Here is a 24,067-nt window from a genome sequence, read left to right on the forward strand (position 1 = left end):
GGCCAGGACCATTCCCCATTTGCCACCCTGGAACGAGCCAGCCCTGAGCTGGGCCGGAGGAGCTCACACTCCCTTTTGGTCTCACCTTGAATGGCACTTCCTCCAAGAAGCCCTCCCTGACCATGCGCCCTGAGCCCTGAGCTTACTTCTGTCGTAGCACTTGTCCGGGTCATTGTCGTCACTCAGCCAGTTGTCCTCCATGGTGGACTGTAAGCTCCATGGTGCATAGTAGGCGTGCCTTCAGCGTGTGGGGTGGTGAACACCAGCTGTGCGTGAGGGTGAAGAGCAATCATGATACTTTTTCTCCCCTAGAGGCTGAGGGATTGTTTTTAAATGAGTCACTTCATACAAAAACCTTAGGTACACAAAAGCTGTGAGCTGCAGCTGGAAGAGGCCCCAAGCATGCTCCATCTTAAGGTCCCCATTTCCCTTTAAAGAAGTGTTGAGACAGAGGAAAAAGCCTATGGGCTTATTAGAGAATCCCGTTACTAACCCTGCGCATGCGGCGGGGCAGAGCCTGAGGAGCCAGCACCAAAATCGCAGGCTTGGCCTCAGCGGCACAAACCCCACCAGCCAGCCATCCACCCGCCCACCATGCATCCATCATCCATCCGTCTGTCCATCCATCCAGTCACCCATCTCTCCATTTAATTCTCCATCCATCCACCCGTCCATCCATCATCCACCCATCCATCCATCTGTCATCCATTCATCATCCATCCATCCATCACCCATTCATCTGTCCATCTATCATCCATCTGTCATCCATCATCCATCCATCCACCCATTTATCTGTCATCCATCATCCATCCATCCATCATCCATCCATCCCTCCATCGTCCATCCATCCCTCCATCATCCGTCCATCTGTCCATCATCCATCATCCATCCATCCCTCCATCAGGCAGCCACAGCAGCCACTCTGGTGCGCCCACCAGGGCTTGGCAAGCAGGTATTCTTGTCTAAAGGGTCAGAGCCAGGATCCATCTTGACGGCAAAGAGTTTCATTTCGTGCCATCTGCACACTCTGGGCACCAAGGTGCTGTGGGTGGGTAGCTCTTAGTACATTTTCTTTCAAACTAATCAAAGGTGTTTTTGCATGATGAGCTTCTGAATGTTCAGTGGCTGAGCTGTGAGGGAAGGCCAGGCACGAGGCTCGGGGAGGCAGGCAGGCCCAGCCAGTTGGGCAGTGAGCTAGCTTCCCAGACCCAGAGACCCAGTGTAGCCTGCAGGAACCTCTCAGGGGGAAGTGAGCTGACACTGCCTGAGCTTTCCCGTGGTCTCCCAAAGAGCTTCCCAGGGCCCATTGGGCTCTGCCCACCAGCCCCTCCCAGCCTCATCCCACACCTGCTCCCCACACTGGCTCAGGCCACCCACCACAGGACCTTTGCACATGCTGATCCTGCTGTCTGGATGTTCCTTCCTCTCTTGCCCCCCTTTCTCGTCTCAGCAGAAAGCCCTTTTCTCAGGGACCAGATACCCAGGTGCTGCCCCATCCCAGCGTTTGTCACAGTCATGACTGTACCTCGATGTGGGGGACGGTTTGCTGAGGTCTGGCTCCCCCATTGGACAGTCCACTGTGCAAGGGCAGGACCGTGTGATTGGCCCTCACCTCAGTCCCTGGCACACAGTAGCTGCTCAGTAAGCACATGCCACATGCATGAGTCGATGACTCAGGCATCATCCGGTCCAGCTCTCTCAAGGGAATGGGGACGGAGCCCCGGGAGGGTACGCTTGCCCACGGCCACAGGGCGCCTCAGCGGCAAGGCCAAGGTTGAACCCGGCCCCTCTCGGGCTGTCCTCCCACGTTTCTTAGCAAGGCCACGAAATCCAGACTGGCCCTCTTCCTCAGCCCCTCGGCACCAATAACCACAGGTATAATCTTTATTATAAGTAATATGATCAGACCCGGGACACGCGGGGTGACCCAGCAGGTCCTGTCGTTCCTGGTCATTCCACCCGAGCCAGTCGTCTCGTCTCTAACCTGGGGCCGTAAGAGCAGTCAGGTGGAGTCAGAGGAGGCTGGGAGGCAGAGCATGGAGGTCACCAGCCAGCCCGGCCCTGCCCATCTGTGCAACCCTGACCCGTTCTCTGACCGCAGGTACCGGAAGGTCGTGTCCAACACGTGTGAGGGTGGCGTGGACCTGCAGCAGAGCCCCACGCCGCTGCAGTGCCCCCTCACGCCGCCCCGGGGCCTGCAGGTGCGCGTCCGCGGCCAGGCGGTGGCCGTGCGGCCCGGAGAGGATGTCCTGTTCGAGGTGCGGCAGGAGCAGGTGAGCGGGGCGGCCTCCCGCGGTGCCGGGCCTCTGGGTGGTGGGGGGACCGGTGTGCGGGCAGGGGCTCCCCGTGCCTCCAGCAGTTCAGAGCAGCGCGTCCCAAACTGCCGGGGGGGGACCGCGGCCGGAAGCCCCTTCCTAGTCCAGGCCACCGTGAAAAAGCAAGAGAAAAACAGACAAGCGCAGAGCAGGGCGTGAGGAGACGTCCGAGCGCAGCAGTGCGGCCACGGGAGGCAGGTTCCACCTCCACGCGTGGTAGTGTGTGTGGGGGGTACAGGGGTGTGTGTGTGCATGTGTGCGCGTGTGTGTGTTTACTGGACTGTGACGTCAGGTTGACTCACCCCTGTGGGGGCAATAACATTTTTTAAACTTCCAGTTACATTGATTTAGTTAATTTGGAATCTTAAGAAAAGCAGAAAGCTTAAAAAAATCTATTACTTATAATCCCACAATCAAAAATAAATCCTGTTGATAGATAAATTGACAGATAGATGATGGATGACGCATGCATACATACATGGATAACATACAGCTGTAGATATGGGTGGATAGATATGGACAGATAATGTGTGTATATGGACATATACACACTCAAATGTACATATATATAAATTTCCTCCCAATCTCCTAATCTTTCTCTTTTCTACTTTAAGCACAAGTGTTGTTTTCTTCTGATTTTGAAAATAATCGATACTCATTGTAGAACATTTGAAACACATATAAAAAATATCAAGAATACAAATATCACCAAAATTCCTGTTCCCCTGGGGTAACAGCTGTGAACTTTTTGCTGTATGGCCACATGTGCTTTATTTAGAGGATGTCATTCAAGATACGGTGCGGAGGCGGGGCAGGGAGATGATGACACAGGTCTTGGGGTTGGAAAGCAGGGCTCTCGTCTAGTGCAAACAGGGAAACTGAGGCCACAGAGGACGCAGAGCTGTCCGCGTGAGCGTCCACGAGTCGGCGCCTCCTTCCTCCTCCCCCAGCTGCACAGGGTGTGCTCCTGGCAACGCTCCTGATAGCTGGGGAAACCGAGGCTCAGCCAGGTGCAGTCACTCACCCCAGGCCACACAGTAGCAGGTGACAGAGCTGGCATTGGGTCGCAGGCCTGGGGGCTCCATGTGACAGTGCCTGGTCTGCGGCCCCCAGACCTGAGCCGGTCCCAGGGCAGGCTCTGGGTCCCTCCTGTCCGGGTCCCTGTGCCAGTTGAGCCTGGCCCTGAGATTCTCGCTCTGGACCTTGGGAGCAGCCCTGGGAGAGGGGTGGGCACCTCTGTTCACAACCGTGTCTTGGGGCGGCAGTAGGACAAAGCCCCCTGCACCTCCTGGGGCCACCTGGGCCCTCAGAGTGAACCCAGCTGCTGCCCTCAGTTACGGGACCGACTTCCAGGAAAAATGGCCGTCTGCTGCCCCCTACAGCCTGGCATCTCAGCAACTCAGTGGCAGCCGTGGATTCCTTCAACTGGAGCCAAGAGGGGCAAGCCTGCCAATGCCACCACCCCAGGGGGCCGGACCCTTGAGTGCAGCAGGCATGCAGCTCGGGTCGGCCAGAGGTGAGGGAGCCACTGAACGACGCTCTTGGAATAGAGAGTTCTCCCGCGCATACCGCTGCCGGGAAGACGCCTGGCTTCCTCCTCAGATCCTGGGGAAGGAGTGTGGGAACAGGGCTGTGGGAGGGTACACACACCGTGCACGCTCACACACATTCTACACCGACACACACATACAGTCACACACGCGCCCTCACACACAGACCAAGCCGGGCGTGGAAACAGTGCTGGATTGAGGGGGGCCCAGGTTCTGTGAATACCTGAGAATTGACAGTAAGAGCTGACGGAGAGCCCAGAAGCAGACACACTGGAACACGCCGCTGATTTTGATGCGGGGGCGAAAGCTGCTCGTGGAGGAGGATGATCTTCAGGAAATGAGCAGCCAGTAAAAACCAGCCTCGACCAGAACCTCAGCCCTGAGACCAGCTCGACACGGACCACACACTGAAATGGAAAACGGAAAACTAAAGCTTTCAGAGAAAAGATAGGGGAGAATATTTGGGATCTGGCGCTGGGCAGAGTCCTTAGGGTTGACACCAAAAGCACTGTCCATAAAGGAAATTTGATAAACCGCACTTCACGAAAATTGGACACTCCTGCTGTGAGAAAGACCCTGTTAAGAGAATGAAAAAGCCGAGTACAGAGGAAATGTGCACAAACCTCGTCTCCAGTGAGGACGAGCTCCTAGAATGTGGAAAGAACACTCAGAACTCACCAGGGAGAAAACAAACGGTCCAGGCAGAAGATGGGCAGAAGATATGAAGACGCGTTTCATCAAAGAGGGTGTTCAGATGGGAGATGAGGAGGTAAAACGGTGCTCAACGTCATGAGCCACCAGGGAGATGCAAATTAAACCACAATGAGGGATCACTGCACACCTGTGAGAACGGCTAAAATAAAAAACAGGGCCACCACCAAATGCTGGCGAGGAGGCGGGGGCCTGGATCCTTCACACGTGCTGGTGGGAAGGGGAAATGGTGCAGCCGCTCTGGAAGACAGTTTGGCAGTTTTTTGAAAAATGAAACGTGCAACCACCGTGGGACTCTATGGTCACTCCTGGGCGGTTCGTCCCGGAGAAATGACAGCTTGTGCTCACACACAAACCCGTGCACGACGTTCATGGCAGCTGTCTTCATGATAGCCAGAAACCGGAAACAACCTGGATGCCCTTCCAGGGGTGAGTGGTTCAACACGCCGCGGTCCATCCGTGCCCTGGACGCCACTCTGCAAGGACGAGGAGCAGATCGCCGACACAGCCGCGACCTGGGGGACTCTCGTGAATTGTCTGATCGCAGCCACTCCCTGCTGTCTGAGTCCCTGGATGGGACAGCTCGAAGTGACGCAGTTATAGACGTGGAGGACAGATTGGTGGGCCAGGGAGCCGGGGGTGTGATGGGGAGGTGGGTGTGGCCGTCAAGGGGCAGCAGGAGGGGCCTGTGGTGACTCAGTGGTTCTGTGTCCCACTGGGTTGAGGGCGATATCTGAGCGGTGATAGTACCATTTTTTGAGATGTAGGCACTGGGGGAGCTGGGTACAGTGGACACGGGTCTCTCTGTAAGATTCCGTATGATTATATGTGAATTGACAATTGTCACAGAATAAAGGGTTTAAGTTTTCTAAGTGCTTGGTGGGAAACAAGCGTACAGAGGCAGGTCTGCGTGCCGCCCACCCCAGGCTGCGGCGGTGTCACGGACCACAGGCTCTTCCTTTCTCTCTCCTCCTCCTCTTTGAACTCCAGTTTTTTGACATTGAGGATGTACTGCAGATGAGGATGTACTTCCTGAAGGGATGAGTGATTTTGACTAATTAAAATGTTTCAATAGTTCAGTGTACATCAGACAGGAACACAGGGCCCCAGAGGTGCGGTGTGGCACCCTGCCCGAGGTGGCCACGTCCTGACGCCAGTCGAAGGCGCCCTCTGCCTCCGAGGAAGCAGGCGGAAAACCCCTCCGTCCGTCCAGGAGCCTGTGGGACCGGAGACCCCCCTCCTCCCTGCACCTGGGAGGCCTTTAAATTGAGCGACCGCAGACGGCGAGCCATCACACCAAGCGCTGGACTCACGCAGCCTCCGCCCTCTGCCCCACGAAGTGGAGACAACAGAATGCCACCCGTGGAAGGTTCCTGAGGCTGTCGGAGCAAATGCTCGCACGCCGTGGGTGTCAAACAGCCCAGCTCACTTCTCCCACGGTCGGGAGCCTGGCGCTGGCGACCGGGCTCCCTCTGGGGCACCAGGGAGGGTCCCTCCTGCCTCTCCAGATCCTGGGGGCTCCGGTGCGCCTGGGCTTGTGGCCACACCACCCCGGCCTCTGCTCCGTCTTCACACGGCTTCTCCTCTGTGTTTCATATCTCCCCATCCTTTATAAAGACGCCAGTCACGGGATTAGGGCCTGTCTACTCCATTGTGACCTCGTCTTAACTGAGTACACCTTCCCAGACCCGGCTTCCAAAGGAAGTCCCCTTCTGAGGTTCCAGGTGGACACGAATTCCAGGGGGGACACTATTCAACCCATGACACTGCATTTGTGGAGAAAGTTAAATGAACATAATTTATGTTAAAGGGTTCTGTCAGGTTTAAGGCTTGACAGGTGCAAGGTAAGAGGATCGCTAAACGGTCAGCCAGGGTCCTGTTCCCTCCTGACCCCTAGGGTATGGTCTCTGCGTGGTCCTGATGCGGGATAGGAAGGGATGACAGGGGAGAGGAGAGGAGAGAGGGAGAGAGGAAGGGAGGGAGGATCTGAGACTGAAATGAGAACTCTTTCTTGCTATAAAGTTGAAAAAGTTGTTGTTTCCCTGACTCGATTTCCCACAACCCTATGAGGAAAATACAGCCATTTGGAGGCGAATGCTCCAGCAGGGTAGCACACGGGCCGTAAACGGCTCAGGCGGGTGACTCTGCCGGGAAGAGGTGGCGGTCGGTGGAGCTCCTCCGTGCGCAGGCCCTGCATCCCAGCGTCATTGCTGGCACCACACAGAATGGGATGAGAGAAACACTCAGGAACCCAGCGTCACGGAGGAGAAATCACGGTCTCTTCCTGGGATGGGCTTGAGTCTTCCTATGTTCGTCTTCCTAGGCCTGTTACTGCAGCATGCTGCCCTCCCGGCTCCCGGCCCAGGCCTCGGCCGTCTCCCTGGGCAGTAGTTAGCTCAGGGCTAATCTTCCTATAAATAAATAAATAGATAAACAAACAAACAAACAAAATGTAACCCCAACCTCCCACTTCAACCCTCCTGGCAGAGCACGCTGGAAGCCCCCAGGGCAGAACCCGATCTGCTGGCCTGGGGTCCCCAGGTCCATTCACTTGACAAAGGAGTGAGGGAATGAATGAGAGAGTGACCCACCGCTGGCCCCTCAGCTTTGCGGTCCACTCCTAAGTAGCCTCACGGTGTCTCCTGCAGGGCGATGTCCTGACCACCAAGTACCAGGTGGACCTGGGGGACGGCTTCAAGGCCATGTACGTGAACCTCACGTTGACCGGGGAGCCCATCCGGCACCGCTACGAGAGCCCCGGCATCTACCGTGTGTCTGTCAGGGCGGAGAACACGGCAGGGCACGATGAGGCGGTGCTCTTTGTCCAGGTCAACTGTAAGTCCATCACCCCTTCGAGGCTGAGCGTGTCTCCCTGTGGCTGAGAGAACCTGGTCCTCGGGAAGTTCAGGGGGCCCTCGGGCTGCCACAGGTCCCTGTCCTCGGGATGGCAGGCTCAAGGGCAGGGAGGCAGGAAGGCAGGAAGGCTGGGCTCAAATCCACTCTCCTGGTGGTCTGCACAGCAGTAGGGTTGGTGGTAACGATGCTGATGGTCATGGTGGAGGTGGTGGTGCTGGTGGAGGGGATAGTGATGGTGCTGCTGATGATAATGGTCATGGTGATGGTGATGGTGGTCATGGTTATGGTGGTGATGGTGGTGGTGGTGTTGGTGGTAATGATGACAGTGATGGTCCCGGTGGTGGTGGGGATGGTGGTGATAATGATGGTGGTGGTGCTGGTACTGATGATGTTGGTGATGGTCATGGCGATAGTGATGATGGTAGTGATGGTGGTGTTGGTGGCGATGATGCTAATGAAGGTGGGGGTGGCAGTGGTAATGATGAAGTCAATGGTGACAGTGACCAATAAGCAGCCTCTGAAACGCCCACTGCCCTGATGCGCTCTGACCCCTGACCTTGTTCTGGACCCTGCAGCCCCCCTGCAGGCCCTCTACCTCGAAGTGGTTCCTGTCGTTGGTATCAACCAGGAGGTGAACCTCACAGCCGTGCTGCTGCCTCCGAACCCCAACCTCACCGTCTTCTACTGGTGGATCGGCCACAGCCTGCAGGTTCGCTGGCCCTGGACGCCTCGCAGCCCCTCCTTCCTGCAGGCTCCCATCCGGAGTGGAGCGTGGGGACGGGACACTGGTCCGGGTACTGGGCAGGACACAGTGTGGCGCAGTGGAACTGAGGCAGGAGCACACCATCCTTTCCTGCCTCCCTGAGCATCTGCTCTGCGTCAGCCGTGTCTGAGTGTGGTGGACACAGAATGAATCAGACTAGACCCTGCCTTTTCCCCTGGGAAAGAGATGTGAACAGAGTAGGTGACCAGAGTAAGGGTGTGACAAGTGTCATAGGAAGTGGGCAGGCAAGGTATCCGAGAGCTCTAGGAGACACGAGGCAGTTTCTAGGCTGGGTGAAGGCGTGGCCAGGGAAGGCTTCATGGAGGCGGGGTCACTGGTACTGGACCCGATCTCTGGAGCCCCATTCAGAGCCCACAGGAAGGATGCCGGCGGGAGGTCCTGAGGCCTTTGCAGGCCAGGCTGCCCACCCTTGAGCTGGGGGGGGCCTCAAGACCCAAGGAGGGGCATCCTCCTTCAGAAAACTACAGCCCTGCACCCTGAGCAGAAAGACCCCAAACGACAGCTGAGGGCCCAGACACAGAGGCCCGGCCGAGGGAGTTTCGTAGGCTCTGGAGGGTGTTTCGCTGGAGCAGGGAGCGTCAAGGCGGGGGCTCCGGCTCTGGGTTTGAATCTCAGCTCAGCCACAGCTGCCGGCCCAGCTCTTTGGGCAGGGGCCTGCACCTCCCCGAGCCTCTGTCTCCCCATCTGCAAGATCAAAGGTCATACTGCCCCCCAATCCTGAGGAGCGTGCTCCACCCCTGGGATGGGTGCTGAGCCGGGCAGGGGGGTCCAAGGATGAGGGGGTCGCGGCTCTCACAGCAGCCACAGCTGAGTGTGGTGCTGGGAAGACCACCTGGGATGGGGTGTGGAGGCCCAGCCGGCAGCCACGGCAGGCCTTATAACCGTCCACGCGGAAAGAGGGGCTTGGGACGGCCTGTGACCCTGCCGTGTGTCAGCTTAGATCTGCTGTCTGCACCCTCCCTCCCAGAGGGCTGCCCCTATCTCTCCAGAGAGCAAGGGAGTGCCGAGGTCCCCGGGCGGCCTGGGCAGCAGGTGGCCACGGCCCATCACCCCGGCCTGGCCCTGACCCCCTGTGCCCCCGCAGCCCTTGCTCTCCCTGGACAACTCTGTGGCAACACGGTTTGCGGACACGGGAGACGTGCGCGTGACGGTGCAGGCTGCCTGCGGGAACTCGGTGCTGCAGGACTCCACGGTGGTCCGCGTGCTGGGTGAGTCCCCGGGACGACAACCTTCTGCCGCTCCCCCACCCACCTCCGTCCACGGGCCGGGCTGCGCGGGGTGTGAGCCGTGTGCCCTGGTCACTGGGGGAGGCCCTTGCTGAGCATCCTGTTCTGAATCGTGTCCCATTCACCGGTGCTCCCTGGGGGCTCTGAGCCCCTCGAAGGAGACATTTACAGAAGACAATTAGTCCTAAGAATGGGGGAGACCCCCGCCTGCTGCTGCTCTCATCGTCGCACCAGTGAAAACTCCTTTTGCGTTAAGAATGGCCTCTCCTGTGGACAGCAGCTGTCAGTTCAACGTTCAGTGGGATCGCCTGTGGCCGTCCCTTCTTTCGCAAACTGTGCCCAGGCCCTGCGCCCGAGCTCTGAGATAGTCCTCGTCCCCTTGGAAGGTGCCGAGTTCAGCTGCCAGAGCACTGGGGCCCCGAGTGGCTCATCCCTGAAAAGCCTCTGCCCATGTTGCAAGTGGGAAAAACCAGGCTTGAGAGAGCCACGGGGAGGCCACGAGGAGGCTGCTGGGGCTGGTGCTTCTCACTGGCACTTCTCACTCCTGTGGCTCTAGAATAGGTCTCTGAGTTGGGGACCCTGGGAAATGAAAGAAAGAGGAGGAGGGGCCTCTGCTCTCAGGGGACTCTTACTCTGTTGGGGGGACCACCCCGGTCGAAGTCCGTGGATCCCTGGGGGATGGGAGGCCAACCTTGTGAGGTGTGTATGTCCTCGTGAGTTAATGGGATGAATCTCAGAGGGCAGGCTGGGCACGCGGCAGGCCCTCCCTCCCGGTCAGTGTGGCTGTCTTCATCATCATCTTTGTCATTGTTGTGGTTATTAGATGGCAGCCAGTGAAGTGGGCGCTGCCCAGGACAGCTGTTGACACACAAAGTGGGCTCTTGTTTTCCAAAAGTGGGCCACAGGATCCAACCAAGGGGCAGTCCCAGACCACCCAAGGCGCGTGGCCCCTCCTCGGAGGGAGCCGAGCCGGGCCGCCCCGGGCTGACCCGCTGTCTCGTCTGCCTCTTTCCAGATCAGTTCCAGGTGGTGCCTCTGCAGTTTTCCAGGGCCCTGGACGCTCACAACCCCAACACCCCTGAGTGGAGAGAGGACGTCGGCCTGGTGGTCACCCGGCTCCTCTCCAAGGTGCCCCCAGCCCTCTAATGCCAGCGCCTCCCCGGTTCCTGCGGGGGCCCCAGGACCCCCAGATAAGGGGAATGGAGTGGGCCTTCCAGGAGACAGGGGCCCGCGTGGGCTGAACTTTGTGGGTTGAGGGAGGCGTATGGTCGGGAGCCCTGACATCTGGGAGGACGTTAGCCAGGGAGAGACCTGCTCAGCGTGGCCACGGTGTGAGGAACGGAGCAGAGGCAGCAGGCCTGGCGGAGTAGAGGCTGGTGTGGGGAGAGCAGGAGAGCTGGGCTGCAGGGGGCAGAGCAGGGCGCCGTAGGATTCGGGGCCATCCCCTTGGTGCACAGGGCTCAGGAATGGCTTGCAGGATGGGTGGCCAGGACTTGGACAGGCCAAGAGGGGAGAGAGGGTGTTCCTGGGGGCCCCAGAGTGCGGAGGGGACCCGGAAGGCATGAGGACCAGAGCGGCTCGTCTGCGTCCCCACAGGAGACCGGCGTCCCCGAGGAGCTACTGGTGACCGTGGTGAGGCCAGGGCTGCCCACCTTGGCTGACCTGTACGTGCTCCTGCCCTCTCCGAGGCCCATGAGGAAGAGGAGCATCACCAGTGACAAGGTGTGTCCTGCGGCCACCAGCCCGGGTCCTCCCTGCACGGCCGAGGGTGTGCTGGCAATTCACGACAAGCCCCAAACCTCAGTGGCTCCACATTGCGTAAAGACTCCTTTCTCACCAATCACTGTCCGACTCTGGCAGCTGGCCCTCCCCTGCCTTGTGGCTTCACCCTCTGGGACCCACGTGGCCTCCAAGGTCACTGTGATGGGAGAGGGAGGGGGGGATGGAGGCCCCAGAACTGGACCACCTCCCAGGGAGGTACGTGCCACCTCCTCTCCCATTTCATTGGCTGGAGCTGGTCACATCATCCCAACCTACATGTTGGGGCCCCAGAGATGCAGGTGAGCAGCGTCTGGGGACAGTCAGGGCACGGGTTTCAGGACAGAGCAGAAATCAGCCCCTATCCAGTTAGAAACATTTGTATCACGCAGGACGGCTTCCAAATACGGCCCTCATCCAGGGCATAGAAGCCCTGCCACCTGACAGGCCTGGGACAGGCACTCAAAGATGACTCAGAGCCTCTTCCCTCCCTCGAGGGTGGCTCTAAACCTTTGACAAAAGCAGGCGTTGGAGCCAGCCCTGGTGGGCTAGCAGTTAAAGTTTGGTGCGCTCTGCCTCAGTGGCCTGGGTTCAGTTCCCGGGCACAGAACCACGCTGCTCATCTGTCAGTAGCCATGCTGTGGCAGTGGCTCACACAGAAGAATTTACAACTGTACACAACCACGTCCCGGGCCTTTGGGGAGAAGAGCAAGAGGAGAGAGGAAGACTGGCAACAGATGTTAGCTCAGAGCGAACCATTCCCAGCAAAGAAACACAAACAAAAACCGGACAATGACTAGAGCTGATGAGGGCGTGGAGGAACGGAAGCCCCTGCACCGCGGGGCAGGCTGTAAATGTGGAAGACAGTCCGCTGGCCCCTCAGAAAGTTCCACACAGAGGACATGGCAGCTCCACCCCAGGTACGTGCCCAGGAGAACTGAAAACGCACGTCCACACAAAACTTGCACACGGCCGTCCACAGCAGCCTCGCTCACAACAGCCCCAAGTGGAGACGACCCAGACGTCCCTCCACAGATGAATGAGCAGAATGTGGTCGGTCCAGAGAATGGAATATTGCTCAGCCATGAAGAGGAACGACGCGCTGACACGCTACAACATGGATGAACCTTGAAAGCATCCTCCTAAATGAGAGGAGCCAGCACAGCAGGTCACAGTGTGTGGCTCCATGTAGCTGGAACGTCCAGAATGATCCATAGAGACAGAAAGCAGATGAGGGGTTGCTGGGGGTGGGGGAGGGGGAGTGACTGCTGACAGGTACGGGGCTTCCTTTGAGATGATAGGAATGTTCTGGAATTAGATGGTGTGGTGGTTGCAGGACACAGGGAAGAACAGGAACGGGAACCCTACTGTGCGCCAGGTGCCTGCCAGCAAGCCCCCGCCCCGTGTTTGTCACCGTCTCACGGATCCTGAAGGAATAGGAGCGTGCCTGTAGTCCACGGGCTGGCGGCCCTCCGGGCCACTGTCCTCTCCAGCCCCAGCTGCGCCCACCCCTGACCCACCCCACGATCCAGCGACATGGCCTCCTGGATTTCCCTCCCCCGGGTGTGGGGTCACCCCCGGGCCTGGGTCACCACCTCGTCCTCTTCTTGGTGTTCTGCCTCCGAGAAGCCTCCCCTGACCACCGCTGGGGCTGGGGGCCTCCGGGAGCTCCCCGCGTTTCCCCTGCTTTACCGCATCCCGTGTCCGACTGGAAGAAGAGCCCTTCAGGGCGGGGCCGGTCTGGGTCGCGTGGGTCCATCAGAGGCTACTGGTGAAGCCGGCCGGGGGCTAGTGTCCCATTTTACAGACGTGGAGGCTGAGGCTCAGAGAGGCAGGGGGTCAGAGCGGCCCTCTGTCCAGCTCTCCCACCCCCTCTGGCGGGTTCCAGAAGACCCCTCCTCACTGTCCCCTCTGTGCTTGCAGAGACTCATGGCCATCCGGCAGGTGCTGAATGCACAGAAGATCAGCTTCCTCCTGCGGGGCGGGGTCCGCGTCCTGGTGGCTGTGAGGGACGTGGACACAGGTGAGAGGCCAGGAGCCTCCCCGGCCTGGTCTGAGCTCCCCTGCAGGGAGGGGTGGGCATGCGGCCAGGCCCTCAGACAGGGAAGGGGGACAGAGGGGCCCCGCAGCTGCCACGTACTCCTCCCAGCGGGGCCGTCGCCTGGATTAAACCCAGGTCAGAGCTAATGGCCTCGAACTCCTCTCTGAAGATGCTGCATGGAGCTCTGACTGTAATTTATGGAAACATTTGGGGGCTCAGATGATCTCTGCCCCTTGCCCCACCGTGGGTCTGTCCCCTCCAGTCAGGCGTGTCCCTTCCCCTCTTGGGCAGAAATCTGTGCAGAAGCTAGAGCTTCTCTCTGCTCTGTAAAGACGGCCCATTGGGAGACAGCGGGTTCACACCAGGGCAGCATAAATATGGACAGAGGGGTACTGTCCACTTTCCAGAAGGAAGGACCAGCCGCATTACACAGCGGGAGGCCCGGGGGCGCAGGGGTGGGGGTCCTCCAAGGCCCAGAGCTGAGCTCCTCGTCCTGCGTAGCCTGCCCGCCCCTCCCAGCTGCACCCAGAGAACCTGCCAGAGGACGTGACCCATCTCCCCCTGCAAGGAGGCCGCACGGTGCCCAGGCGCCCGCCGGGGACAGGCATGTGCCCATGCCGACCGCTGACCGGCTGCTTTACCTGCAGATTCCCAGAGGCCGGGAGGAGGCGGTGGCTACTGGGCGGTGGCGGTCCTCTTTGTCATCGGACTCTTTGCGGTGGGAGCCTTCATCCTCTACAAGTTCAAAAGGCAAGGCCACCTGGCCTCCCTCGGCAGGCCAAGCGTGTTGGCGGGGCTGCGGGCTTTTAGGGGGCGCCTGGGAGGGGTATGAGTTTGTGCCTGCGGTGGGCTGCAGGGGCCGGTGCTCCTCTGGGCCCACTCCCCGGTCCTGAGTCCCCTCAGTCCCGGAGGGAGACAGCTCACAGCCCAACGAGCGTCCCCCCCACCCCCACCATCCTTCCCTCTGGTCCACCCACATCAGAGGGAGGCCGCTGCCCACTGTACAGATGAGGAAACCCAGGCTCAGAGAGGTTAAGTAACGTGCCTGGGCCGCGCAGCTGGGAAGCGAGGAGTGAGGAGTCGCCCAGGCCCGTCCCTCTGTCCCACGCTTCCTCCAGCACTGGTGCGTCCCCTCCCTCAGCGAGCGTGATTGAAAGCTGTCGTGTGCAGGTGCTCCGCTGGGAGAGTGCTCCAGGGTCCAGACGAGGAGGGGTTGGGGGCCTTTAACGGGGAACATTCAGGGCAGGAGTGGGCAGGGGCCTCCTGCTGAGGCTGGCAGGTCTGAGGAGTCTGGACTCACCTGGGTTCTGGGCCTGGGAACCGGCAAAATGACGGAGAGGTGTCAGCAGACTCGTTTCCTGCAAAAGGCGGCTTCGAGATGCGACCCTGTAGTTTCTCCCCAACTTGCCTGGTCAGCTCAGCGACCTCAGGGTCTCCCTGGTCAGGGTCACCCTCAGAGACAGTCTGAAGATACAGCTCACCCTTTCCTTCTTGTTGATCTGAAGCCAAGGGTCCATTGGTCCAGCCCCACCCTTGCCCCAGGCCCTGGACCCCACCTGACCCCTCTCTAGACCCCTCCCAGCTGGCCTTTGTGCACCTTGGGTCTTTTCAGTTGTAGTTAGGTGCACGCCCTTCCTCCTCCGTGCGGGACACTTGTCCAGGTACTGGGGATGCAGTGCTGACTGAGGCAGATGCAGTTCCTGCCCTCAGGGAGCTGTGTCCTTGCTGGGAGTGTGTCAGCAGCTTGTCACCTGCCTTGTGATTCCATTCCAACTGAAGGGGCCACCTGAGGTGCTCTGAGAGTGTGTAACAGGGACCTGAGCTGGTCTGGAGAATCTGGGAGGACTTCCCTGAGGAGGTGATTTCTGCATGGGGATCCTGAGGGATGTGTAGGAGTTTGCTGAGCAATGAGGCTGGACCCTTCCAGAGACTGTGGCCTCTCCTGATTTCTAAACTTGTAGAGGCACTGGTTTCCTGACAGGTCCACCTGGGTGTTCCACAGACACCTCGAATTCAAATCAAATCGGCATCCTTCCTCCCAAAAGCCCCTCCTGGGTGAAGGACATGGGGCTCTGCTGGGAGTCGAGACCAGGAATGCCACCTCCTGCCATCTGCTCCCTCCCCTCTGCCTGGACAACATTGCTTGATCCCCACAGCCCCCCTGGAATTTGTCAGCCAGGAAGTGGCATCGGGGCCCAGGATTTCCGGTACTGAAGCCAGGCCCCCTCCCTACCCTGAGGACAGAGCAGGTTGAAGTCGGTGTCCACAGAGCCCCAGGGGCCGTAACTCCGGGAATTCCCTGGGCTTGAGCAGAGGCCCCCTCACTGGCCGAGGCCCCTTCTGGGCCCCCGAGCAGCCCTGCCTTCGGATGGATGACAGGTGCCCGTGACCCAGCCAGGGACAGGCTCGCGCTCCCTCTGCCTCCGCGGCGATGCTGCATCTCCGTCCACGGCCGGCCTAGGCTTCTTCCCTTCCACCGCGAGCTGCCGACGGCTTTATTCGGATTGGCGCTGGGGTCCCACTGATGCCCGTTGCAGGAGTTTGTTCTCAGCCTCCAGGCTCTGCCCCCTCCTCCTGCCCCTGACGCCAGCCCCCCGCCTGCACGTCCACACGGGTGTCGGGCGGATTCCCACACTTGGGACAACGCAGGCCTGGCCCAGAGAGGGTCCAGTATGTACCCAGAAACACAGGCCCGCCTCCCACCCCCAGGGAGGGGCTTCCGGCTCCCCCAGCCTTCTCACTCTCCCCCCGCGGTTCAAAGCACTGCCGTATTCAGTTCCCTCAAAAAGCCACGGAGCTGTGGCCGTGCCAGGTGGATGCTGGCCTGAGAGCCGCAGCTTCCTCACCTGTGCGATGGGCGCGCCGGTTCTCCTGGGGGTGTTGGGAGCAAGGGTCCTGTCAGCACCCCCTCTGCCATACGGGTGTGGGGGAGCCTGGGGTCCCGCGTACCTGCAGGGGCCAAACGAAGAAGGACAGGCTCCCAGCCATCTCTGCCCCTTCCGAGTCTCTGCGCTCGAGCGCCCTTCACACCGAGCGCACAGCCCTGTCCGAGCTGCCAGGCGACATGATCCTGCCCTGCCGCTGACCAGCTCTGCGGCTCGGGCCAGTCACTTCTCCTCCCTGAGCCTCAGTTTCCTCATCTGTCAAAGGGGACTAAGAAGCGGGGGATGGGAAAAGGAATGAAGAAGGAGGAGGAAGAAGGAGAGGCAGGGGAGGAGAAAGAAGAGTGGGAGGAAGTGGAGGGGGTGAGGAAGAATGGGGGAGGAGAGTGAAGGAGGCTGAGCAGGAGGGGAGAGGAGGGCAAGGAGGAGGATTGGGGAGGGGGTGGGGGGATGAGAAGCAGGACCACCAGCTCCGGCAGGCAGTCTCCTGTGCACTCTCCCCTCGTCACCCCGACCTGTTGAATGGAGACCTTCTGAGCACCGCCCAGGGCGGCCGGCTCCCATGGGGCGCGGGTGTGGGTGTCTTGAGAGCAGATGGAGAAGACCGGTGAGACGCCTCTCTGAGCCAGATGCGCTGGAGGCCGGTGGCTGGAGTCTCCCCAGCTCTTCCTCTTTCCGCTCGGCCTCAGTTTGGGTGCAGATGCTCCTTTGGGCTCTGTCCAAGCGCGCCAGCGGCACGGGAACTGCATAGGGAGCGGAGGGCAGGGCTGGCCCTTTAGCCCGTGGAAGGATGGAATCTGCTCTCTCTAAATTTCATCCTTCAGACCCCTGAGGCACAGACTGCAGCTCCCACAAAATGCCCCAGATTTGTTGCACACTGTGCAAAGGGTCCAGAAGGACCTGCCCCTGTGGCACCCAGAGGAGCAGAGAGGGAGGAGGAGGAAGAGGGGGACCTGGAGTGGGGCCCAGCCGGCGCCCCAAAGAGAGGCCAGGGTGTAAGAGCCGGCCCGGCGCCCGGCACACAGGGCTTCTCACTGGATTAATCATGCCGTTGGGGGAGGGGTTGCCGTGGAAACAGTGGAGCACAGTGATGGGGTCCAGCGTGCTCCCCAGAGTGCTTGGCCCACCCGGGAGGAGAGCAGAGCAGCCCAGAGTGGGCAGCAGAGAGAAATGCCCAGTCCACCTGCAGCCATCCTGGGCTTTAAGCCCCAGCACAGCCTGTGGGAGCCCAGGGAGGGTGGCTCCGTTCCTGGCCGGTGTGGCGGTCAGCAAGGGCTGGGCTCGGCTGCTGTGACAAACAGCCCCAAAGTCTCAGAGACTCACAGCCACCAAAGGTTGGTTTCTCGTTCTCATTGAGTTCACCCGGGCTGGCAGGGGCGTGTGCCTCGCCACATGCGCCTAGAAGGACAGAGCGGGGCCGTTTGTTCTGGAGAGACTCAAGTCGGCATTCACATGTTCCAGCCTGCAAGCGACACACGCCACCTTTGCTCACCCTCAGTGGACAGAGCTGGTCACACAGTCCAGCCCACCCAGGGGCCTGGATGTGCGCCTGCCACCTGAAGCTTCCCGAGGCCTGGCAGCACGCGGTCGGCAGCGTCTGAGAAAGCCGCTCTCCTGCTGAATCTCGGTTCCGTCTGTGGACCGGGACCGGGCCATTTCGGAGCTTTGCTGGGACTAACTGGGGAAATGAACACGAGGGAGCTGGGCCCAGGCCCAGTGGAGGCCCAGGCAGCTGTGCCTGCGCTCTCCTCTCCTGCCCCTGGAGGAATGGGAAAGCGAGGACAGCACAGCCTGGGAACCTGCGTGGTGCCCAGCAGGCCCCTCTTGGAGCCGGGTCGGCACTGTGTGTGGCATGGAATGCATGCCCTCCAAGCCCGTCAGAGCCCAGGATGCTGCTGTCCCAGAGAAGCCGGGCTATGGGGAAATGAGAGAGGGAAATGCCGTCTCCTGCAGTGCACCCCGGTCTAGTCACAGGAGCACCCCAGTGCTGGGGCAGAGGGAACCCAGGGCTGCAGGAGCTAACTAACGGGAGGGAGGGCTTCCTGGAAGAGGCGGCTTGGTGCAGACATGGGGCAGTAGATGAGACCCAGGAGCATTGTGTGCACCACACGTGGGGGTGGTCTGGGGCCCAGCTGTGGGCTTCTGGTGGCAGGCGGCCTGGGCGGTGGCCTCAGCCCCCGCCTCTGTCCTGCAGGAAACGCCCCGGCAGGACCGTGTACGCCCAGATGCACAACGAGAAAGAGCAGGAGATGACGAGCCCTGTGAGCCACAGCCAGGGCGCGCAGAGCCCCATCCAGGGTGAGGGGTTTATAGACGGCGATCTGGACTCGCAGACTCTAGGTAACGCCCGCCCCGAAAACCCGCCTCCCCACCCTCCCCAGCCACCCCCTTCCCAGCCGCCTCGACGGGCACAGTGCACAGGACCCAGGGCCAGGCAGGGCGTGGTGGTTGTCCCTCCCTCTGACAAGGTGATGACAGGAGCCTTGGGCTGCCCAGGGACTGTCAGGACCCGTGGACACTGGCACATCACGTCCAGCGGCCCCCGAAGGCCCGGTCCGGCCCTCAGAGGGTGGGGCAGGACAGACGGAGGGCTGAGGTCCACAGGGGAGCCGGCTGTTCTTAGGATGTCGGGGGCCTCTCCCCAGAGCACCCCTCAACACTCCCAGACCTCTTGCTCCCCGGAAGTGATGATTTCGTGGCCATCGCGCACACGGACATAACCACCTGTGCACAGCACTTTACAGTTTACAAAGTGTCCTTGTGACCGTGCCCAACGGGGAGCATCCCAGGGCCCCCCGGCTGGACAGCCAAAGCCTCGACTCGGTATGTCGCAGCATGGTTTATCACCGCTTCCTCCATGGTTGTGGGGCTGACCGGGCCCAGGCAGGTGGTCCTCTCAGGGTCGCAGCCGAGGATCATCTCACTCCCCGCTCGGGCGTGTGGCAGCTAAGGGGCCATCAGCCAAGCCCTCGGCTGGGGCCGTCCCCTGACCGCCTGCCATGGCCCCTCTGTGTGGCTTGGGCTTCCTCCCCACGTGGCGGCCGAGTCGCCAGAGCAGCCAGAGAGGACAGCCAGCCAGCGGCCACCGCACCGCCACCCACGACAGGCCCCACGGTCCTGCTCAGTCACTAAGTCTGTCCATCCTCAGGGGGAGGGGACACGGACTCGGCCCCCGGTGGGGGAGGGCCAGGCCACGCTGGGCGAGGAGCAGGATAGGACCCAGCTCAGGTGCACAGTACAGCCCCTCCTTTCGACAAGTGGGGAAACCGAGGCTCCAGGAGGAGCCTCTGAGGTTGGCGGTTGGAGCCTGTGCTGATGGGCTGGGACCCCACTCGGCCGCGTCTGTGAGCACCCGCCAGGGATCCCAGCTGTGCCCTGTGTTCCGGGGTTCCTGTCCCTTCACCGAGCGCAGGGGTGGGCACCTCTTCAGAGCTGAGGACGTCGAGGCAAGAGATGAGCTTCCCTGGGCCACAGCCGGTGGGGGGCCAGACCTCGGAGTCACCTCGTCCCTCCCAGAACAGTTCCCCTCTGTCCCTCGTTCCACACGGACCAGCCCCACCTCCCCAGACGAGCAGCCACGCAGAGAGTGGCGCGAGGGAGCCCCATGAGCGTGTCCTTGTCATCTCGGCTGCTGACATCATTGTTGTGACTGTTCTCTCACACGCTGTAGCTGGTTATCCTCAGAACCATGAGAAGAAGAAATCGTTGTCTTCACTTTTTAAGTGCTTGAAAGTGAGGCTCAGAGAGGTGAAGTCACTCTCCCAGGACAGCACAGCCGACAAGTGGCTGACCTTGAATCCAAACCCAGGTCGCTCCTTGTCCTCCTCCCTTTCTCCAGCTCCCCATCCTTGGTGGGGGTCCCTCACTGTGTGCACAACGGGCCCCATCTCGCCCACACCCTCTGGACAGATGTGCTCGTGCACACAGATGTGTCTGCAGCCTCCAGGGACATGATAATAAGCACTTTAATTTCCTGAGTGCTCGCCCCGTGCTGGGCTCAGTGCTTCCGGACGTAGTCTGACCCCCGTGAGGCGGGTACCGGTAGTGTGTCCATTTGATGGACAAGAACGCAGGTTCAGAGGGGTCACTCCACGCCCCAGCTCACTTAGCTGATGAGAGGCGGAGCTGCATTCCAGCCCAGCTCTGAGGCTCAGAGCCTGTGGGCTCGCACCGCTGCAGCCCCCCAGCTTGGGGAGAGCACCCCACAACCCAAAGACTGCCTCCGCCAGGGCCCTCCCCGCCAGGGCTTGGGGCTCCATGCTGCCCCGACATGGCCCGGCCTCCACCTCCGTGCAGGTGACAGAGGTGGCTGCAGAGGCTCAAGTGACCCCCGGCTTCCCAAGCTTGGAGGGAGGGTGTGGGTGTCCTGGGAAGACGAGAGCTTGGCTCCCGCCTCTGGCGGCGGTCTGCCGTCAAGCCCTGAGAACACAGCCGTGTAAGAATAACAGCTCTTGCAGTCGAGCGCGTGGGAGGCGCCAGGCGCCGCGCGGGTACATCAGGTGTGCTTTTCCTATGGTGCCCGCTACGACCCCTTCTGCAAGGCACTGTGATCATCCCCATGCTGCAGATGACAAAACCGAGGCCAGGGGGTGACCGACCTTGAGGGTCTCACACAGTCGGCTGGGCTCATAGCCCCACGCGCCTGCGGCCTAGCTGGACTGAGGAGCCCTCGGTCAGTTTTTCCGCTCTGTGCCCGTGAGGTGGGGGAGGGACAGCTCACAGGAGCAGCTCCAGGTCCCCCAGCTCCTTTCCCCGGGCCAGGCCTCTGTCCCTTGGTGTCACCTCGTGGCCCCCAGGACTGCCAACCAGCCCCCGCGTTTCTGACCAAGCTGTGGCCTTCTCTCCTGCCGCCTCGGCCTCGCCGCCCGTGCCCTGCAGCGTCCCCCGCCAGGAGGGGACACCGCCCCTCCTGCATCCCCCTGCTGCCAGTGCCAGGGCCCGCCCCGCTGCAGGTCAGTGGGCAGTGGGAGGTCCCGTGGGGTCCGCCGTTTGCGCCGGCACCGGGAGAACCCATGCCCAGTCACCCCCCAGGAAACAAGGACCCCCACCACCTCCGCACGGCGCCCAGGCACGACCTGCACGGCTGAAGGACCCTCGGGACGCCCACTGCACGTTGACTCCGTGGCCGCGGCTGAGGCCACCTGTCCTGCATGGCCCTCCATCTCTTTGCCCTGTGCAGCCCGTGGGCCTGAGCTCATGGGCGTCTCTCTGTCTCCTAGGGAACCACTCTGGTGTGGTCCTGAGCATCAACTCGAGAGAGATGCACAGCTACCTGGTGAGCTGATGCCGATGGAGGCCCGTGCCCAGAACACTCTCCTGTCTGTCGTTTCACCCCCCATGGAGGGCACAGAACCACAAACGCAGCCGGCACCGGAGCTGGGCCGAGCGTCCCCCCAGAGACCTGTGGAAAAGCCACCTCCTTGGGCCATGCCCACCCAAGGCGACAGATGCCCCTCCCTGTGTTCGGTTCAAGCCCGCCCACCCCACAGGACACACGGGCCGCCCTCCCTGGACACCAGGGCCACTCACCGCCTGCCGCCCCTGCCTGACTCTGGGCACTTCGTGTGCCTGGACCCCACGCAGCTACCCAGCGGCTCCACGCCTGCCGCCCAGCTCGAGGCCTGACTTCTTGGGCCGAGGCTGGTCCCCCAGAGACCGGGGAGGTAAGCCTGCCCGGCCGCCCGAGCTCCCAGAACTGCAGACACACGCAGTCGCTCTGCACAGGGACGCTGCATTGAGACACTGCACAGGGACGTGGGGTCCTTCCTGACTTGCTTTCGTCTCCAGACCTGCCCCCAGGGAGGGAGCTCCTGCCTGCACGGCTGCCCCTCTGCAGGGGGTCCACCCCCTCCAGCATCGGCAAGTCTGCAACCCAGGCCCCACGCCCATCCCAGGCCCTCCCAACACCACCCTCCATGCCTCCCGCTGTCCCTCCTCTGCTAAAGTGGGGATCGTGTAAATACCTCTCTAGGTAGCTGTTTGCATTTGGGGGTTTGTTCAACTTTCGAAAGCTGTCTGGGTTGCTTGGTCAGAGCCCCATTCTCGGGAGCCCCTTTTCCAGAAGGCCCAGGGCTGCTTCTCTGCCTCTCCTGGCACCATTCTCCCCGTGGGGCGAAAGCTTTCCCCGGCTTCCCCGAGGGATACACAGGGGCCTCCCCGGGATCCAGTGCCTGCACTGCTGCAGCCAGCCAGCAGGCGGCGCCCTCCTGCACGCCTTCCCAGCGCCCGGCGGGACAGCCCGGAGATGCACCAAGTGTCCCAGCTTCCTTATAGCTTAAGGGACCAATGTGAAAACCCAGGAACCAGCAGATGTTTAGGATGCCAGAGCCAGAAGGGCCATCCAGCAGTGTGCCCCTCATTTTGAAGATGGAGAAACTGAGGCCAAAGGAGAGGGTGACTTTCCCAAGGTCACACAGCAAGATGGTAGCAGAGGTGTCCCGGGAACCAGCCCCTGCTCCCCATGCAGTGTGGTCCACTCAGTCACCGATGCCCAGAACCAGGGATGCTAGCTGAAGTCTACACACATGAGTACATGGGGGAGGTTGTCCCCTTTTGCCTTGAAACCGGAAGGCAGTATCCCCTCCCCTCCTCCCCATCCTTCTCACCCCCCCCCACCCCCCGCCCCGGGCAGGGTCTTCAGGGGGCAGGGCCTTTCCCTCCAAGGGGAGGAGCACGGAGCCAGGCCAGGAAGCGCTGGCAGGTGGTGAGTCCACAATGAGGCCCGGGGGCATCAGCCCATTTGCCCTGGAAAAGAAGCTCAGCCTGCGGGAGGGGGGCCTAGGGACGGCCCCTCACACCCGGAACAGCCCCCCGCTCACGGGGGCCCCTCAGTCTTTGTGGGTGACCCCAGCGCCCTCATGTCACAAACGGGCACTCTGAGACCACAGGGAGGAAGGGGTCACTGTGGGTTACACGGCCAGGCTGGGGAGGCGTCCTTCTCCCGGCCCCGCCTGCCCACGGGCTGGGGCTCCTGGCTACCACCTCAGAGGTCACCCTGCAAGTGGTCGTCCAGCCCCTCCTGGGGGAAGGGCGGGCCAGGGCCCCAGGCCACGGACCTGGCGAAGTTGGTGTGGGAAGACGCTGGGGTTCTGGGGACCTTTGCCCCCAGCCTGCTTGCAGTCCCAAAGACACCTCAGGGGGCCCTGCGTCCTGCCATCCCCACCCGGCCTGTCCTGTGAGGGTCAGACACACAGGGGCCAACACTGGTCAGCACCGTGCAGGTCCAAGGTCAGGGTCAGCATGGAGCCCCTGCACGCAGCCCCCAGCTCATCAGTGCCTGCAGGTCCCCTCGTGACCCCTCAACTTCTTCTCTCCGCTGTTTGGGTAGGGTTTTTTTCCCCTTAGTTATTTGTGTTTTTCTTGTATCTTATGTTATTTCTATTATGAGTGTTTTGGGTGTGTGGGCCCAAGAAGCTGGGAATAAGTTGGCACCTGCTAGAACCTTCTACTTTCCATCCGCATAACCGTGTAGACCGACGTGCAGGGCTGTGGGTCATCTGGCTAGACACTGAGGCTCTCTGTAACTGATGGCCAGGTCTATACAGGCGCCGGAACGGGAGGCGACCTGCCGTGGGCAGCCCCGTCTCGCTCAACCAGACTGTGCCCGTACTTGGCATATGCACTTAACAAAGACGCGAGAAATTCTTTCTTATTTTTCCTTTTTAAAAATCAATAAATCATTTGTGATGCTTTTAACAAAGATTAAATGAATATGATCAGCTTTTGTCTTATTATGAAGCTATTTTTCAACATTTACCTAGATACACGCGCGCACACACACCGGCCCCTAGAATGGTGGTCCCAGAGGCAGCATGGCCAGGGCCCCGAGCGAGGAACCAGGAGGTGTTCCTGACCCTGGGGGCGGATGCTGTGACATTAACCTTCTCAGTCACGCGGAACCTGCCACCGGCAAAGCCGTAATGTCACCCTGTCGGCTTTCAAAGT

General features: G+C 60.7%; 1 protein-coding gene across 2 annotated transcripts in view; it reads left to right on the forward strand.

The window, feature by feature from the left end:
• Window positions 1-23,822, forward strand: part of SORCS2 (sortilin related VPS10 domain containing receptor 2) — a 485,475-nt gene extending 461,653 nt beyond the window's left edge. Inside the window, exons 18-28 of one of the 2 annotated variants that reach the window (XM_070262760.1) lie at window positions 2,102-2,273; window positions 7,225-7,411; window positions 8,008-8,141; window positions 9,301-9,424; window positions 10,458-10,570; window positions 11,039-11,164; window positions 13,124-13,223; window positions 13,889-13,991; window positions 18,318-18,463; window positions 21,002-21,075; window positions 21,343-23,822. In XM_070262760.1, the coding sequence (XP_070118861.1) occupies window positions 2,102-2,273; window positions 7,225-7,411; window positions 8,008-8,141; window positions 9,301-9,424; window positions 10,458-10,570; window positions 11,039-11,164; window positions 13,124-13,223; window positions 13,889-13,991; window positions 18,318-18,463; window positions 21,002-21,075; window positions 21,343-21,366 (1,303 nt within the window). In that variant the 3' untranslated portion in view covers window positions 21,367-23,822. The remainder of the gene's footprint in view (window positions 1-2,101; window positions 2,274-7,224; window positions 7,412-8,007; window positions 8,142-9,300; window positions 9,425-10,457; window positions 10,571-11,038; window positions 11,165-13,123; window positions 13,224-13,888; window positions 13,992-18,317; window positions 18,464-21,001; window positions 21,076-21,342) is intronic. The other variant, XM_005608909.4, reaches the window with a different exon arrangement.
• The last annotated feature ends 245 nt before the right edge of the window (window positions 23,823-24,067 follow it).

The sequence above is a fragment of the Equus caballus genome, chromosome 3 (genome assembly GCF_041296265.1).
Source record: "Equus caballus isolate H_3958 breed thoroughbred chromosome 3, TB-T2T, whole genome shotgun sequence".
Lineage (NCBI taxonomy): Eukaryota > Metazoa > Chordata > Mammalia > Perissodactyla > Equidae > Equus > Equus caballus.